The sequence below is a fragment of the Colius striatus genome, chromosome 1 (genome assembly GCF_028858725.1).
Source record: "Colius striatus isolate bColStr4 chromosome 1, bColStr4.1.hap1, whole genome shotgun sequence".
Classification (NCBI taxonomy): Eukaryota; Metazoa; Chordata; class Aves; order Coliiformes; family Coliidae; genus Colius; species Colius striatus.
Genome location: NC_084759.1, coordinates 103,136,251 through 103,154,906, shown reverse-complemented (window position 1 = coordinate 103,154,906; position 18,656 = coordinate 103,136,251). Strand labels below are relative to the sequence as shown.

Sequence of the window (18,656 nt, the reverse complement as noted above, 5' to 3'; positions counted from 1 at the left end):
GGCTCACAAATCTTTTTGTTCCGGTTCTCAGACCAAGACATTATATAATGAAAAAATGTGAATTAATTTATCCAACGAACACAGCACAGGAAAATGTCTGTGAATTAGATCTGTAGATCACATGTACAGTATATGAAGTTCACTTAGTAGACAGGTAATAATGTTTCCCTGTAAAAGCCATTACAAATAATAAATAATTAATTATACATATGACTTGACAAATAATGTGCCAAGACTATACAGATAATTCACATTTAATTCAGTAGTTGCTTCATTTTTAAGAAATAATAATGAATAGACCATTGGATGTTCTTCACCATGATACATTTACTTTATTCAAATTTCCCAGACACAAAATATCTGAACTTTTCAGTTAACTCCACCCTAAGGCACTCAAAGCAGGTAATGTACATTACCAGGTAGACTCTTGAAAGTAAATCAAGCTTATCTCATTTCCTATCTCATTGCAGACTTTATCCTGAAGAAGAATCAAAATGTCACTGCTGTAAGAGAAATTTAGTAGAAGTTATCTCTTCTCGTACCCTTCTCTGGACAAGGGATAGGTTTGAAGGTCAATTCAGTGTTCTCCATCAGTACAAAATCATATCTGCACAGCGGCAGCCTACATAAGTAGAAACATTAAAAAAAATATTCAGAACTGAAAAAGTTAACATGAATAGAAAAATAGCTCAGTATTTGAACTATTAACCTGCCAGGAGTTACCACCTCTCAGAGAGGTACTTGAGACATGAAGAAATGTCTTCTTGTCTAATTTTATACCCTAATTTGTGCATCACCAGAGTAATTTTGTCAGACTATGAACAACAACCAGAACATCAGCCAGATGGTGCAAAGCAGCCTAAGAAATGTATCACATTAGTCTGAATCATGAAGGTGCAATATTTCATCCATTGAAGCTATTAATCTGTCTTGAAATTAATTCTTTAGAATAATGGTCAAAGAACAGCCCAATTCCTGTTAATGCTGGGTCTGAATAATTTATTTTGAGTTCCCAAAGTCTGAAAATTTCTTTGCTTTCATTCCAAAAAGGAAAGTGCAAAACTACAACATAACATTTTCTAAATCTTTCAGTTGCAGTGACAGCATGCAAAGGTAGATAATTTCTCATCTAAACAACTAGAAAACTCATAATTGCATAATACTACACAAACACATACAGAGATCACACAGAGAGTCACAGACATAAAGTCTTACTTTTTGTGGTCAGTGTAGATGCTCTGCCTTTTATGGCAAAGGCAGGTCATAGTTCTGTCCTTCATGAGCCACTACAGCTAGATGGTGAGGGCAGGTTTGAACAGGCAAGTGACTAGTGTACCCTCTGATGGTATCTCTAAGAGCATACAAGCCATTATATGATTTTATTTAAAATTGTCTTCCATATTGCTCTGAACTCACAAACATGGCTATACAACACAATCCAACTCAGACTATGATGCATTGTGCAGTGAAACAGGTAAAGGACAAAACCTGAGAAAGACTATCCCAGCAGGCACTTCTGCTCTTGCCCATTAGTGTGCTGTTTCCAACCCATCATGGCTCCACCTGTTTGTGTGTGAAAAGACTGATGGGTTTCTGTATAAGAAGTTGAGGCCTTGTAATGTCCCCACAAAACTACGACAGTAGATTTTATGGGTAAGATGATCAAGATAAATTCTGGTATTCTGTATAATGCATATCATAGAATTTCATCCAGTCATTCATCCACAACTGATTTTTACTTGAATTTAATGGTTTGCTATTATATTATTTTTGTAGAGGGAGAAAAGAAAGAAATAAAAGCACAGAAATTGACAGTATTTTAAAAGTCCTTATAAAACATTGTGTTGGAATCAACGGTGTTTGCAACACAGCAGCACACTACATTAGCATAGCCAGCTCCCCAACAGCAGTCATCACCTAGGAAAGCTTCTAACTAATCACAGGAACACAATACTTAAACCATAATGGTGAATACTAGAAATAAAAGCATGTGGTTTCCAACATATAGTATCTCATTGGAAGTGCAATTTTTCTAAGATTGTGATTATCGAGTACCAGGAAAGCCTCATAGGAGAGTAGTCCTGAACAACGAGAAGGTTCTACAGTTCACCAACAAGGAGTGAAAGGTAAATAATTGTTTTGTTAGGTGAGACTTTTATAATCCCTCATCCTGTGTGGCTATTTTTCTGTCTACTAAAAAAACAAAGACATATTACACTCTTGCTCAGCAGAGATATGAATAAGGTCTTTTTATTACTTCTGTTCTTGTTTTGTTTAAAAAACCAAAGGTGGCTGGGTTAAGCATCTTTGAGGTATTCACCTTCCCAATCAGTTGAGTTTGAATTGACTGACTGGTTCAAAAGCTATTTGAGAGAACTGACATCTGGATATGCACAGTTAGAAAAGCTTTCTGATTTTATGGAATTATTTATCTCAGAGAGTAGAAGAAGAATCTGAAGATTATATGTATGTTTTAGCACTCCCACATTTACACGCCATTTGGGTGAATAATGGACCAGCCCAGTAGACAATTGTCAGTGATATTCCCCAAACTCTCACTGCCTGCTACTAACCCAGATCTGGGGAGAATGAGATTCCCATTGTTTTTTATCCCTGCACTTGTCCTCTGGTTTTTACCTACTACTTTGTAATATGACTAATTTAAATATTTTTAATATAGTTTCTAGTCGATCATCTTATTTTCAAGTAATTATTGTAATTATATGTAACTAAATAAGGTAAATATAGATAGCTATAATTACAATGAGCAATTACATAATTATACCAATTGATAGTGTAGTAACATCTGCATTTAACACACTATCACATGCTGATTCAATACACTACTTTCCGTTGCTATCTAAAAGTATCTGACATGCCCAAATTCCACTCATCTGATGAAGCACCATACAAAGGACTGAGTAGAGCCTATATTAAAGCAAATCAATTGCATCTTAGTTTAAAACTAACAAGAGTCAGAGTAATAGGAATGAAAACTCAAAATCAAGAAGTGTTGTTCACTGAAAATCTTCCTTATTTGCTAGATCATTATTTGCAGAAGTGCTGAATACTGATAGGCTTGCATGAAATGTATCTTGTGATTTATCACTATTGGGTTGAGTAAAAAAATTGCAATATGACTTAGAGCTTTGACTACCTCTCATCATCAAAGGCTTTTAAAAAAAATCATTCCAGTTCACCTGAGAGCTTAAGACTTATGGCCTCCAACAAGTTAATAAAGTCTAATGTATATATATTCTGGGATACTATTTTGATTACTGAGTGTTGTTTTCTCCAAATCTGCTATTCATATGAAGCAGATAAACATAACAACTCTAAAATAAAGTGTTCTTGCAACTCTTACATCTTTCTTACCTATTCCATTTAATCCATTATTTTCATAAGATGCAAACATAAAACTTAATTGCTAGTGCTATTGTACAAGTAGTTCTGTAGATGTAAAAAAATTAGCATGTGGCAACACCAATGAAGTATTTTAAACACAAATAATTAATAAAAGCTTAGTAATAACACTAAATTATCAAAAAATGCAGATTATTTAATTTTCAGTGTAGGCAAGCATAGACTGTGTTTTGATCTTGGAAGATCTTTACCTTCAGCAATAAGACAAAAAATCAAAAACCTATTCCAGTCACACAAGTAGCTGAAGTGATCTATTTCATAGCTGTGTGTGAAAAGCTGTCATGTGGAGACATATGATTGAAATCAGAAAGGATCTTAATATGTTTTTTCTTCTGGAAGAGAACTTAGCCATGCAGGTGTAAGTCAGGCTGGTCTACATAAAGTGGTCCTAGAAAATCCATTGTGACCAAACCAGCCTGCTGTAACAAGCAGCATGAGTGATGTCTATATGTACAAGGATGCTGTAAACTATATGTTAATGTACAGAGCAGCTCTTCCACATGATAAATTCAGTCCCAGGTAGGGGAAGGATATTCATGTACTTACGAATATACAATTAAAAAAATTATTAGAGAGACATACACATTTCTGAGGAAACATCCTGAGCAGTTTAGTTGATACACAACTTTTATTCATAGCAAACACTCACCTTTCTGGATAATTAAGAGATTTCAGCCTCATCTGAAGAATCCTAAGCTTGTGTTTTGGGCCTATTAAAGTCTTCGTAGAAAAAGTCAAGGAAATTTTTGATATTTTGTCAAGGTCTTGGTAAAATCCAGTTAGCATTTTGACTCTCTTATACTGCTGAAATGTTGAAGCCTCACTAAAGAAAAACATTATTTCTTGTTACGGTTTTGTTAGCTGAGTAATATTCATTATTGCTAAACGTTATTATTAATATCAGAATCTAAGATGTATCAACTTCTGCATGTTGAGAACAAAGGCTCCTAGAACTGGATTCAAATCAAAACCATGCAAGGACCTGGGATAGCTCATAAATGGAGAGAGGATTATTTCAGTGTGAGGAGCATTGTCTCTGAAAATGAGCCATACTGAGGAAAAGGAGTTGTGGCCATGTCTTAACAACCACATGATACTTTGTTGACTTAAAAGTTAACAAGTTAAAAGGTTTAGGAAACTCAGAAAATTAGTCTTATAAAGTGATAAAAAAGATTTAGAGACAAAACACAACATACCTATTCATCTTTGATTCTACTGTGTTTCCAGCATCATCTGTTATTTTAACTTTAATGAAACCTCTCCTAATGTTTTTATTCCATGTAGTAATATCCAGTATGTAATTATACACTGCAAACATGAAAAGATTTGAAAAATATTTGAATAAGATTCAAAGCATGACCTCGCAGGATAAACTTGTTATTATCACTCTGTTAAAAGTATTCCCTGGTTAATGATAGAAATAGTGACTCTTTACTTCTAAGTATCAGCTCAAAGTAGAATAAGAAGGTTAAAGGCAAAAATTAGCTTCTACCAAATGGCTGCTTGGAATTCTGTGTAACTGGAGGATCATTTCCTTCATTTCTGACACAGAAAGGATTTCCATCAGAAAGCTACCATGACCTGTCTAAGGAAAAATCACAAAATCAAGCACTAAAGATCACCTTCAGGTTTTGGTTAAGCTCTGCAAAGAGAGGTTTTTTGAGCTATTAGTGTAGCAACACTGTCATGTTAATCACAAAAGTGATGTGTCCAGAAAACACTGAGATACATTCTCAGGGAGAGGGGAAGAACAGCATTGGCATAAGCTTTGGCACAAGCTTTATATATAGGAAAAGTGGGTGGTTAGCTAGGTGAACAGATGAATCAGGTGGTAAAAGGTGAAGAGAGAGACATTGTTTCCGTGACTTGCTTGCACAGCCTGAGCAGGTGCAGTAGTACAGGACCTCCAAGCATCCTTCTCTCAAAACCTGTATGGATACTTGAAAAACTTCACGAGAAGTCTGAGGAAGAGGTGAGAGATGTGACTGCTTTCCCATGCTCCAGCCCCTTCTTCCCCTTCCCTGGAGAGACCATGGCCTCAGGAACACAGGCTGAGTACCTGGGACTAGCATCCTCTGTGCACTGGCACAGAGCTGACCTGCTCCACTATGCCCTTGGAAAACCTGACCTAGCCTTCTACTGCACTCTGTAACCATCATCAATATTTTAACTATGCTATGGCTACCCAGAGCAAAAATAAATTTACTATTCCCAAAGTAAGGAAGCCAATTCAAACTTGTTTTGTGTGTTTGTTTTTTTTTTTTTTATTGATATGTTGTTTTTTAACATTCTCTCCTAAGACTAAGCCTCAAAAAGTTGTCCTGGTCATGTTTAGAGTCTCACAGTTTTAAAAGCTTTTGTTTCTTTTTATTTCCTCATATATCCTTCAAATATCTAAGAATTAAAATATGGGTTTAGTTAATAAATACTCTCTTTTTCAGACTGGTTTAGTAGACTCATTTTTCTTCTTGACTTTGCGTATTTTCCCTTAAATTTATGCTGTTATTACAACACTTTTTATGTGCATCCATTTACTCCACATGCATCCTCCTATGTTTGATAATATTTCTCCCTGTCGTTTCTCTCTTCTACCATCCCCCATCCCAGAATCCTATACATAATCTTTTTCTTCTGCAGTGTACTTTTTCCACCTTCAGGATTCTGCCTGTTGGACTTTTTATGAGTACCCAGATTTTAATATGTGTGAGAGTGAAAGGAAAGTTGTATTTTTCTGCCTGAAGAATGAATGGACAGACCTAGCAGCTTCCACAGGCTTGTGCACGTGGAAGAGCAAAGCCCAAGCAGACAGGAGCAGAATGGTGGTAGCAGGTTTGGGCCGAGATGAAAGACCAGGGGAATAGGAGTTATGTAAAATCCATAACATTAAGAGGTTAATGAAGATTAAACTCTCATTGGCCCTCTGGAAGAAACAGTGATGTAAGTAATCATGACTATCCTTACAAATAGATATTCAGTCCCTGGTCACAAAACTTGCCAAGATGATGGAAAAAGCTAGTGGAAAAACTTAATTTTAGTTGAATTCCCCATAAGCCTATACCCACTCCCCAAATCACAGAACTTTAAACATACACAATTCAAAGAGTGTGCTAACACTTACTTATAGTGGTAAAGTATGTTAATAAAAACAGAAACTGGATAAGAATCTAAACAAGATCTCTACATGGATAGGTAGATATCTAAACTGCTGGAGCTAAAGCCCGTTCCACAGGAATTCACCTCCATGGAGTATAACCTGAAACAGTCAGCTAAGTTTTTCCTTCACTGTATTACTCCTAGGGAGACAGGAACTTTTAAAACCTGGAGTAGCTTTAGCTGACTGTGGGGTGCTCCCATCCTGGGCTGGAACACAGAGGTGTCTCTTTTTCGTCCTCCAGCCAGGACAGTCTTGTTTCCCATTTTTACTCTCTGAAAATGGCAGTAACAATCTCATCTAAGCAGGTTCTCTCAGTCCAGCTTTTCCCCTGTCACTTGATGCTCATTTTCTGGCTTCCTTCTTCCTCTTGGCAGCCCAACCCATTACATTTAAAGTCATGTTTCTTTCTCATTTCACATATTGCTTCTTCCACAATCACTCTTCTTCTTTGGCCAGTCTCTGAACTGACACTTAGCTCATGGTTTATTACACCACTTTACACAGCAGCTAACAATAACTTTCTACTTTTAACGTGTTTTCACTCCAGGTGAGCTAACAAATAACAGCCGTAACATTTCATAAAGAGATTTTTATGTATATATTCAGTCACTCACTGCAGAATGGGTCTTGGTCTGAGGTATCAAAGTAAGTTTTTGTTGGTGAGCTCTTTGTGATTAACACTTTTTTCCATCGATCGGCATAATAACCTGAAATTCAAAGTTTAAATACTTAGTAAAATCGTGACACACATATAATTTTACAAAAGAAATTTACCCAAAGTGACAGATTTGGCTTTAATTTTCCTAAATATTCTCTGAGAAACTAAAAAGACTTGAAAAATGCATGAATCCCCTGAGTCTGCAAGTATTTCCTTCTTCTAACATATTAGTATCACTAAAATTGTCATAATGTAATAGTCAGAATCTATTTAGCCTACTACTCAAAAAAATAGTGCTTATAAACTCCTTCAGGTTTCTTTTTTTTACCTCTGCAGAAGTGGCCCACATATTTGCAGAGAACAATTGCAGAACAGCTTCACAATTAGGTAAAATGTCTTCCTTTATGAATAATTAAATATTTTTAAACTCTTTCATATATAATTGTGGATATTATTTAATAAACTGTTAGATACTCTGTAAACCTCCTAAGCTTATGGAGGTAATATAGAAAGAAATTTCATTTTATACATTTCTATGCTTATTATCTTTGAGGTTTGATATAAGACCTTGTTTATAAAACAGCCGATTCTGTTCTCTCCCTCTTGATTTCGTTCCCTAGAGTGGACAACAAGAGGTAGTTCCTGGCTGCAGAGCTGCCACTGGAAAGCAGCAAGCAGGAAAGCTTGCAACAGAAAATTGCTGCTTATCTTCTCAGTTGTCAGATTCGGTTGTCTGGCATTTCATCATAAGCTTAGTGGTTATTAAAAAACAACAAAAAGGTAGCAGCTGAGTGGTCAAATATTACTCCACCTGTATAAGTGCATGAAGTATGGCTAATACACATGCTGGAGAAGTCCTGGAGTCTTTCTGCCTTACTATAAGGTCCCATTATGGTTGGGTTTTATTATAAAATAGCATAAGGATCTGTCTATGCTTTTTCTTCAAACCTGATCTAATTAATATAGAGTGCACATACTAAAGTAGGGATGTACAAAAAACAAGGTACAAATTAAAAGTTAAACATTATTCCTCTAAATAAAACTACAGGTACACTAGAGATGATAACACCCTGTGAAAGCCTTATGTGGTAGAATTGAGTAGAAGCAGTTTCTCTGCAGAGAGGAAATACACTATAAATCCATTTCAGACTGGAAAGCATAATGATCAACAACTTGTGTCTAACAGAGATAACTATAAAGAAAACAAAGTCATACATGAACTTCAAACTGCTTTAAACGGTATGCAGCTCAGCAAGTGATCAGTCTCTATAGATCCCTTAACAGGAAATTACAGATCTCTGGAGTAGCCCCAGAAAGACCTAGTCTGGATTTCCTGGAAAATCGCACCCAACCTAGAGCAGATAATATAATGCTTACCCAGTACTGGACAGGACATTGGCTGGAAAGCATCACAACTGACACATTTTCCTCTCTTGTAATCCAAGTAAGAGTCACAAGGATATGTTATTATGTTGCACTTTCGTTTCAAAGATGACAAGAAGAGGAACACAGATCTTTGATGGTCACACTTGAAATACTGAAATCCTTTGGCAAAGAAAATAATAAAATATACAAAAAAAAAGGTAATAATTTATCTTTGTGAAAGAAAAAATGTTATCAAAGTAATCTTATTTACCTGAGTCATTCTTATTGTTTTTATTCTCTGGTTATTTGACTACCAAGTGTAAAAAATGGATGCACAGAAACAAGAAGAAATTGAAGACTGGTTTGAAGATTACAGGTACAGGGAAAAGTCTACAGAGTTTTATATGCAAAAATTGTCTACTAAATGCTATCAAATTCACAGTTTTTTTGTTATGAAGCATGAGTCTGAGTTAAAATTTGCCTTTTTGTACCCAGTGCAGAATGTTTTGGCAGAAAAATTATCATGAGGAATAATCTATGGAGCTTTTTGTAATAAATTCCTTCCCCTCCTAGCAAAAAAAAATAGGATAGCTGTACATATGAAGATGATCTTGAATCTTAAGAGACTCTTCCATACTCACAGACACACAAGTGGAAGCACTATCCTTTTGCAGCAGCTCTAATTCCTAGCAGCAATATGCAGACCAGTAGTAGAAACTAGACAGATATAAACATATCCAAAGAGAGTAAACTAAAACAATGGGTAGCAACTTTGCTTAAGATTTATGGAGGTTGAAATGAGTAAAATTCTCCAGCAAAAGATCACACCATTAAACTGTTTTCATTCTAGAGTCCAAAAGACAGGTTCAAAACCTGATTCATCATCGTCAACCAGAAAGAGTCTAAGACTTGAAAGCCTTGCCTTCCAAGCCATATGCAATTGATCCTGCCCAAATCACTTCAACACAAGCATATTCCCCCCTGCTTAGACACAGAAAAAATATCGCTATACACAGACTGTGTATATATATAGTAAAATAAAATATTCCATCATACCAACAATGGTATGATGGAATACAGATACTTCCAGGAAGATTCTTATTTTTAAAACAAGATGTCAAATGCTATTTCTCATTCGCTGAGTGAGAGCGGAAAACAAAGAATGCCCTCAGGCCCATATTACTGAACCTGTGTGATGTGCACTGAAATGAGTTTGACCTTTTTTGGTTTGATGTCAAACTCTTCTCTCATTAATTGAACACAATTTTATTTACCACCGAATATTGTTTGTGGACAACCAGGCTGATCCATTCCTCCATTTGGATAGAAATCAATAGTTCCTAAAGGTTTCTTGAAACCTAGTGCTAAAGTAAAAACACGAATCAAAAAACTATAAACAGAATTATGCCATTGATTATTTATCATTACATTAACTACAAAATAATATGGAGGGTTTAAAAAATTTTTTACACTTATACTATTCTTTGGTTCTGTAAATTGAAGTCATGTTATGATTTAAAATCCATGATTCTTTTTCATCTTAGAAAATGATACACATGTATAATATTCACATGTATATACACATGTATATATTTGCTGTACATAAATACATTCAAATTTTCTAAGATTCCTACTGCCTCAAAAGAATAATGAAATAATCAAAGCAAATATTTAGTACTGTAACTGACACCTTACTTGGACAAGAAATGTATTAAATCCATGTTCCCTCCAGCAATAAAAATTCTTTCCCAAATTAATTTTCACTAGTGGGAAAATTTTTTGCACATGACATTGGATTCTGATTTACACTAATATAAGCAATGTATCAAAGTAGAAAAAAAGTCTGTATCTGCCATATAAAAGACTATGAGTAAGATTTAGCTCAATCTGACCTGCTTCCCTTTTGCCACACATTATTCACATAGTTGGAACATAACAAAAATTGGTACTTTACAACTTCACATAAAAGTTTGTACATTAAAATCCATTTCATATTATTTAGGAAATCTATATAATTGTTTATACATAAACATATATATATATGTTTATGCTAAACTATTTTGCAAATAGAAGTATCATAGATTAATGAAATAGGCACACTTTAACATGCAGACTTTTTTTTTAGTGTTCAGAAGGAATACAGAATAACAAACAAGACATAAATGACAGTGCTGAAATCCTCACTTCTACATGATATTAAATGGACTCATGACTATATGGTTATCTACATATGCCTTCAGCTAGCTGTTGCACATACAAGTTATTTCAGTATTTTCAGATTCAGTCATGAAACTTCACTCACTCAATAACATAACTACTCATGTCAGAACTGAACAAAACAGCCAATCATTGCTAGAGTCATTAGCAAAGTTGAGTTTCAGTTTCTTGATGAATAGGTCTAATAACACACAATATGATTTCAAAAGTATAGACATTGTTGGAAAACAATAGCACAAGGAATCCACCTGATAACATGAAATATTCTTTTGCAGCACCATTTGGATGTTACTGAAACAGCTTAACCCTTGTCTTTTGCTTTCCAGCCTCTCCACAAGTTGAAATAGGATAGTTAAGGCTACGTCATTACCATCAGTATCTGAATGGATTACATCAACAAATTGTGCATCAGTACGATCCAGTCTCCTCTCTGGCGGCTGATGAGTGAATGAAGGGCCCGCTGGATCAAGACCTAAATTAAAATAACACTAGCATTACAGATCCTTGAGTCTGTTTCTACAATTATATACAAGACAGACATTTGAGCATTATTCAACAATGACTCTTCATTTTCCTGGGATAATAACAAAACCAAAACCCAGTTCTCAAGTTTCCATTCTTCAATTTGCTAGGCAAAGCAATGGTTCCTATCACAAGACTGATCAACTCATATTTTTTATTTTCTCTCTCCCTAATTAGTTGAGCTTTTCTCTGAGTTCTTCAGGTGAATAAGGATCAAATCAAGAGAATTAATTTTGTCATTTTCCCCAGAAAATTTTATGCTTTGTAAAGATTAAATGCATAATATAACTCCTCTCACCATCAGAACATAAGATGAAAACATCTTAGATGGAGTCAATTTCAGACATGCCTCAATCATTTTATCAGTTGGTGTTGAAATTACTTACAAGAAAACAATTGTGATATACAGCTATGTGAAATACTATGTTTTGATCACATTTTCACTTAAAGAAGTTTGTAAATCTTATACTTAAATCAAAACTCAACTATGACAAAAGAGATTCCCACTGAGATTCCCAAATGCACTTCATATGAAGAGGAGGAGACTGGTATGGCAAAATATTTGAAGTATAAGCACTGTGCATTCTCATTTATTTTAAGGATAGAGAATTACTGCTGTGCAGCCCTGAAGCCTGATAATTTTCAAGATGGTAATTTCTGTCCTTCACAGGAAAGCTAAATGGTTAGCTGATGTATGCTCTGCTCCTATTTTCTTGACAATAAAAGCACAGACAAAGAGGCGAAAAGGAAAATCAGTAAAGATGGAAAATAAAACTGTCAAGATAAAACATATTCCTACATTTAACTGACTCCTAATTACATTCTCTCTGACTGAGAGACAGGGAGAGTATGTGACCTTAGATTATCCAAATTTGCATTATTATTTAACTACCAGATGTGCTTTAAGACCTAGTCTAGGAAGGATCTCTGAAGATAATCAAGACACAACTAGTACAGAGGATTCTGGAATTCCAGGAATACACATTCATAGTACTGCAAGTGACAAAGGTCATTGTTGTAGGCCACTATTTAGTTTTGTATTTCTCAAAATTCCCAACAAATTTTTCAACATCAATTTGGGCCACTGGCTCAACTTGTTCAAAAGAAAAAATATCAAAACAGTCATATAAGAGGTTATGAGCCTTGTGTATCTGGACTACTCAATCTTTGCCTTTATTCATCCATATATCAACACGCTAGTTGCAGTGAGTTTTGCTCTTTCACCACAAGAAGTATGTGTATCCTCTGTCCCTCGATTAGCACTGGGGATTCTGCCTTAGGAACCTAGTTAATCCTAAACTTTGCCTGACCCTGGTCCTAAAAGATGTACTTGCATGAGATATACCCTCTGGTTTTCACTGTATGCACCACTCCCACAGATGACAATGCCAACAATGTAACAAGTACAAAGTAAGATATGCAATATCATACACAGGTCGCATACCTGATTTAAGCTCCCTGTAGCAGATAGCTCAACATATATCATGTAGCAGATAGCCCAAGCCTACACCATGTTCAAATATGCCTGATCCCTGTGGTTTGATCGATAGCTTTTGAACTTCCATTCAAAGTGACCTGACTGGGTCCATCAACTAGACAGAAACTCAGGTAGCATATCCTTTAACTTCAGTGGCATTTGGATGCAGCACTCAATTTTCATTTAAGATATTAGAGGCAAGTCAGTTGGAAAATTTCAGTTGTAAGTTATGTCCTTAGGGCAGATTTTCACAATTTTCTGAATTTCTATCAGGGATACATCTTCCCCCTTGTATGTTACTAGTTAGTCAGTTCTTATTTGTTGATATTCCAGTGCTAGCATTTATGTGACTTGCAGCTATGAAAACAATACAAGGTACATCAGAATACATGTAGCCTTACCTGTAATTCTGCCGAGTTTTCCATTATACTTCTGTCCAACAAAACCAGCTATATGAGCCCCAAGACTAACACCAATCATATAAATGCTGTCAAGAGAAGCTCCATCTTCCTATCAAAGGAACAACAACAACAAAAAAAACCCAAATCACATACACAAGAGTTAACTAAAGAGATGTCAGTAGATTAATTTAGTTTTCACTTTCTGTCAGTACTCTAAGTTATATCTCTAACTTTCTAACTTTAAAAACAATTGGAAATCATAAACTCCTTTTCAGTTTGCCATATTGTACTAGTTAAACAGTGTAGTAATTATGAAGTTCTTCGACTAGAAAAATGTAAAAAGGAAGCAGAGTCACACTTCTTCCAAATTGTCACACTAGCTAGAAGGGGAGCATGTGAGAGAAGAGGAAGACATTCAGCACATACAAGAAAGATGAACCAAAACTATAAACTAGGAAAAAAAATAATTCTCCCTATGTCTTATCCTTCCAATAAAATAAAACACAACACCATTAAAAAAACTTGTGCAACAGAACCATTGAATAATGATGCCAAATATACACCTGCAGAAAAGCCTTAAGAGGCCCATTCTAGAAAGCAGGCTATAAAAAACCAAAAAAGCACCACCAACAAAACACCTGCCAAAGAACTCAGAAACATTATCATCAGATCTATTAGAATCTCTGCAAAGCAATGGGCTGATTTGTGGGAACTGACATGTTGATTCATCTCAGAATAAATTAACAAAATCCTCAGCTTGCAAGCATGAAACTGATAGCTCACTTTGATGACTCACACATTTGGATTCAACAAGATCAGTCCAAGTGTGCCCTGCAGTCATTACCTTGTCAGGCAGACGTGTAATCAGCAATTAACAAAAAATTTGCATTAAGAAATTTGCAAAATATGTCTTTTTAACCCACTCTGAATTCTTCATATAGTCCTATTTTATTTCACTATTCCATAGCAATAAATTCACTGTCATTAATTACAAATAGTTATCACTATTTGTGATACATTTTATCTTCTACCACCTCTCCACCTTTCTCAAAATGCTGGGGGTTTTGCACAAATTCCACATGAATGTTTTCTTTCTGCACAGGATTCAAAGTTTCTGAGGATGACCATGAAAAAACAGAAAAAAGTCCAGTGGTAAATGGAACAATGGCATAAATGAGACAACATGTTCATTTGACTAAAAAAAATGAAATTCGAAGCTCAGTTAAAACCACTTGGCATCAACAATCCTAGAATCCTCCTTCTAGAATCAAGAACTTCCTATAATTTTGGAACAACTACTTACAAATGGAACACATGTCAATGTGTTTTATTATTTATTTTTTATTTAAAATCTCTAATTGTGGAGGTTTAATAGTGAAAAGAGTAGTGTAATTTTTTTGCAAAATTTTAATGCTTCATACTTGTTGAACTTCTGTCATTTTACAACTCCACTGGTGCAATCACTCTTTCCAGAAGACCTAAAACTTTCAGCTGGCTAAAGAAATAAGAACCATTCTAAGACATACCTTAGTGGAAAGGGAAAAGAAGAATTCAAGTGGAGTTAAAGATATGCAGTAATAACTGCGTTCAAAGTTAGTCAACACTTTGGTTAAAAAATGTGATTTGATATTGTTTACTGGGTGTCTCCTTAGATGTATTTTAAATATACATTTCCACCCACACTATGTTAGTTAAACTTATGCAGAATGGGTACAACTCTGCCTTACCAGCATCTGGTCAACATAATCCTTCAGTATTTCTGCAACTTTTCCGCAGTTTTCAACAGCAGTTATATAATTCACAGTTGTAGCACCACGGTTCCAATCAACTATAACGAGATTAATATCCTCTGAAGATAGTAAAAGCTCCTTTATGTCATTTAGCCATGCTGGTGACGATCCCGTTGGTCTGAAGCCATGAATAACAAAGACAATTTTCTTGGAGATATTAAGGTACTCAGCTGCAGTAACATTGTGTTCAATGAGTCTCTCAGAACAATTTGGATTTTCCCTTGTGTATAGCAGTAGCTGGACGTGGAGTTCTGTTCCAGACAAAGCATTGCCTAGATTAAGATCTGTAAATTGAGGACATTTTTTCTCATCATCTGAAAAAGATGAAAATGTTACACAGTCATTTGATGAGTTAGACCTCCTGAAGTACCATCTTTTCACTTTTCTTTCCACATTTTTCCAGAAATGTGGAATGAAGAACTTCCATTTTATTCACTCCCCATATTTGCAATGAGGTGCTAAAATGTGCACTGAACAAGGAGACCCAGTTTAACTAACAATTCTTCAGATATCACTGTGCTCCTCTGAATTCTTCAACTACAAAATTACTTTTTCTAATCCTGAACCATGTATTTTCTACATAAAAAAATAAAATTTTGTAGTGAGTGTTGACAAGATCCTTTGCTTGACCATCAGATTTAAGTTCTCAGTATTTTTCCGTGATTAGTGTGTGTTGTATAAACAGGAAGATCACAGTGGCTGTTTCTTCCTCTTTTGGGCAGAGTGTCAAAGTTGTCAATCCTTATGCCTTATTGCTTGATAATAAGAAACAGTTGCCTGGTAGTACAGGGATGATCCAGAACCCTCCTCTAGTTTTGGATCACCATAAGGTCACCAAGAAGCAAAGAAAGAATAAACAAAGGATCCTATTCTGTGTTTCAAAAATATGAATCCGTAAGGTTAAAATACATAACAGTAGAAGAAAAACTGTAGCATTTAGCATTTCTGTACGCAGACAGTTATGGTATACAAGGTTAAGCTGTAGGTCAGCCAGGATTCACAACAGGATGGAGATTCTAAAAAAAGTCTTAAAATACTTCTTTTTTTGCCTTCTATGCTTATCAATGTCAGAAGTTAACACTTTGAAAAGTATCCTTTGGCTGCTGAGGTCACATTGCCTGGATAAGGCACTTCAGGATTCTGGGCACAATGCCAAAGCTTGTCAGTTCATCTGTATGGCATCTTCACCCTCACTATGGTGTTAGTCGGCTTACAGCTAAAGAAATGTGGGCCAATCTCTTGACTTCTAGTGGGCTACAATACTTTATATAATGCTTTTGTTTTATATTTGATGGCATCTTTCTCAATTTTTCTGTCATTAACAATTTCAGAAAACAAGACTCAGTCAACTTCTATAAAGCAAAAGTAGGAAGAGGAATAGTGTCTACTCAGTTCCTTAAAAATAATTTAGAAAATAACCTGAATTTCTCGGAATTTTTGAGTTACAGGAGAAGCAGTTCTAGCTCTTCTCCTTTTTGCAAGTGGCAGGCAGAACTGAATCCACCACCTGCACATCTAAGATAACAGAGAGCCCTCACTGGTTTACAAAGCTATGAAGGGCAAGTGCTGGGGCGTTACAAGGTATCTGAAAAAATGTATTTCATACTATGGTGTAGATCTAAACAATATGAATTACCGCACTTCAGATGCAGCAAAGATGTGGTAAAGACAATAATTCACTTAGGGAACTGGACTGATCACTTCTAGGCCAAACCATGTATCTAAAATGACTAGATTAATCAGTTCTGGACTGGATATCATAAAAATAATTGATATCTGCAAAGCAAAGTAGGTTTAAGTCACAATGTGTTAGAAATGTCCTGAAACTACCTGTCTCACTCAAATTGTTCAGGCAAAAGGTCTATGCCTATGAATACCTTATCATAGATGACAATAGCTACAATTATTACATATGGGAAAAGTTACAATTACCTGTATTTTTCAAAACAAATATCAAAATTCTCCTTATTTAGCCACTGAATAATATAAGTAACTTTTACTGTGACTAATGAACAGATTATTAACTAACTAGAGATACAGGAAGGTAATTAATTTTCATTGCTGAGACTTTTCCAGGAAGTAGTTCTGAAATTAAGAGCTGTTCAGCTGCAGTTGCATTGAATTTAATGAAAGTAGTATTCAATAACCTGGTAAAATGTCATACATGTGACATGATACTGAGATGCTATTAAATGTATTACATTTAATCTCTAGTTTGATTTGTGACAATAAAAACAGATTAGAAGTTCTATTACATGAATGTCATATACAAAGGTAAATGACAATAACAGTCATTTGATTTCATTTTTGTTACTCAGGTTAAAAGCTAGAACAGGAAACTGTTTCCTTTTTGCCCAATATTGTTCTTAAATTCAAGTTTCATCACTGATCTTTAAAATTTACTCCTATGTTTCTAACAGAAAAGATTCACACTAGGATATTGTAAATGTTGAAGTGTTCATATCAGTTTATGTTTTAATCTCTTTGATCAGCAGAAACAAGAATTATTTTTTTAAGCTAGTGGAATTATAGTGACATAAAACAGAGGCACAGCCTGGTCCATGTAAGTGAGAAATATATCACAAGTAAATTATTTTAACTGATGAAACCTATTTACTAGCTGAGAAATGTCAGAGGGAAACGACTCGTTTACTTATAGTTGCAAAATGACAGCAGTTATTCTTGAAAAAGTAAACAGAGTTAAAAAAATATTTATTTACTGTGGAATTAGGTAGGTGCTATAAATAGCTTGAATACTTTGAATTGTTTAGTGAGGAGTCATTAAAGGAACTTTCTCAAAGTCATATTTCTTATTGATAACTGGAAGGAATACACAGCTGCCCTTCAAGCACACTTGTGGGAGTACTCACAGACATTTTTCTGTACAATCAGAACATACAGTCAGGTCTTGGGCAGTTACGTAGGCCATTTAACTCCATTGATATACAACTTTAACTTTCCTGCATATGTTATTAAGTGCTGTATCTTCCGTGGTTGAAAAGAGGGAAATCTTAAGTGCACACTGACATTTTTGCAACCATAGTTTACTATTTAAAGCACAACACATACCTGGAAAACTTGTCAACCTATCAAATTGGCAATAAACAGCTACCTCTTTACTTTGTACAAAGTGCACATACCTGAGTGTGTCTCTGTGCAAAGTACAGCCAGAGATAAAGTATCAGACTTTGTTCTATTTACTTTAAAATGAAAACCTACTTCTTAGCTTCAAAGCGATCGACTTTTTACTAATTGCCAGCTCCATTAAGCATAATTCACAAGGTTTAATATTTTGTCCAATTTAAATGTAAGAATATATATTTTTTTAATGCTTGAATAAAGCCAAGAGACTGTATTGCAAAGCATAAGCTAATGGTTCTTACCTGATTTCACCCAGTATATCGACCAGATGAAGACACACAATTTCAGCATGTGGAGATGGAGAAAAACAATACGTGATATCCACAGACAAGTGGCAAACCTCGTGTTTCCTTAGAGTATGCTAGACTTCTAACTTAACCGAATGCCACTAATGAAAGTAAGTCACACGTAGAGTAGGAAGCAGAAAGTAAAGCCGTATTCAAGCTTCTGCAATTCATGACTCCTCCTATTGAATGACTTCAGCAGGTAAGGCAGTTTCTGGTCTTTA

At 35.1% G+C, this 18,656-nt stretch overlaps 1 protein-coding gene across 2 annotated transcripts; it reads right to left on the bottom strand.

Annotated features, from left to right (window-relative positions):
- Positions 1-307: 307 nt before the first annotated feature.
- On the bottom strand, positions 308-18,579 carry LIPI (lipase I). 2 transcript variants are annotated; one of them, XM_010202135.2, is made up of 10 exons: positions 18,391-18,579; positions 14,945-15,321; positions 13,218-13,326; positions 11,188-11,289; positions 9,875-9,964; positions 8,613-8,780; positions 7,192-7,284; positions 4,620-4,731; positions 4,073-4,246; positions 308-622 (listed from the first exon to the last, which is right to left on the bottom strand). In XM_010202135.2, exons 1-10 carry the CDS (start codon positions 18,437-18,439, stop codon positions 517-519), a joined length of 1,380 nt encoding a protein of 459 aa, XP_010200437.2. In that variant the 5' UTR covers positions 18,440-18,579; the 3' UTR covers positions 308-516. The 2 variants fall into 2 exon arrangements, with proteins under 2 accessions (XP_010200437.2, XP_061844654.1); XM_061988670.1 differs by lacking the exon at positions 9,875-9,964.
- Positions 18,580-18,656: the final 77 nt, after the last annotated feature.

Excerpts from the sequence above, each read along its gene's own strand:
- LIPI (XM_010202135.2), bottom strand. The coding sequence starts at position 18,439 with ATGCTGAAATTGTGTGTCTTCATCTGGTCGATATACTGGGTGAAATCA. Across the intron at positions 13,327-14,944 it reads ATTATGTTGACCAGATGCTG|GAAGATGGAGCTTCTCTTGA; the intron begins GTAAGGCAGAGT and ends TTCCTTTGATAG. Across the intron at positions 7,285-8,612 it reads AATGTCCTGTCCAGTACTGG|GTTATTATGCCGATCGATGG; the intron begins GTAAGCATTATA and ends TTTGAATTTCAG.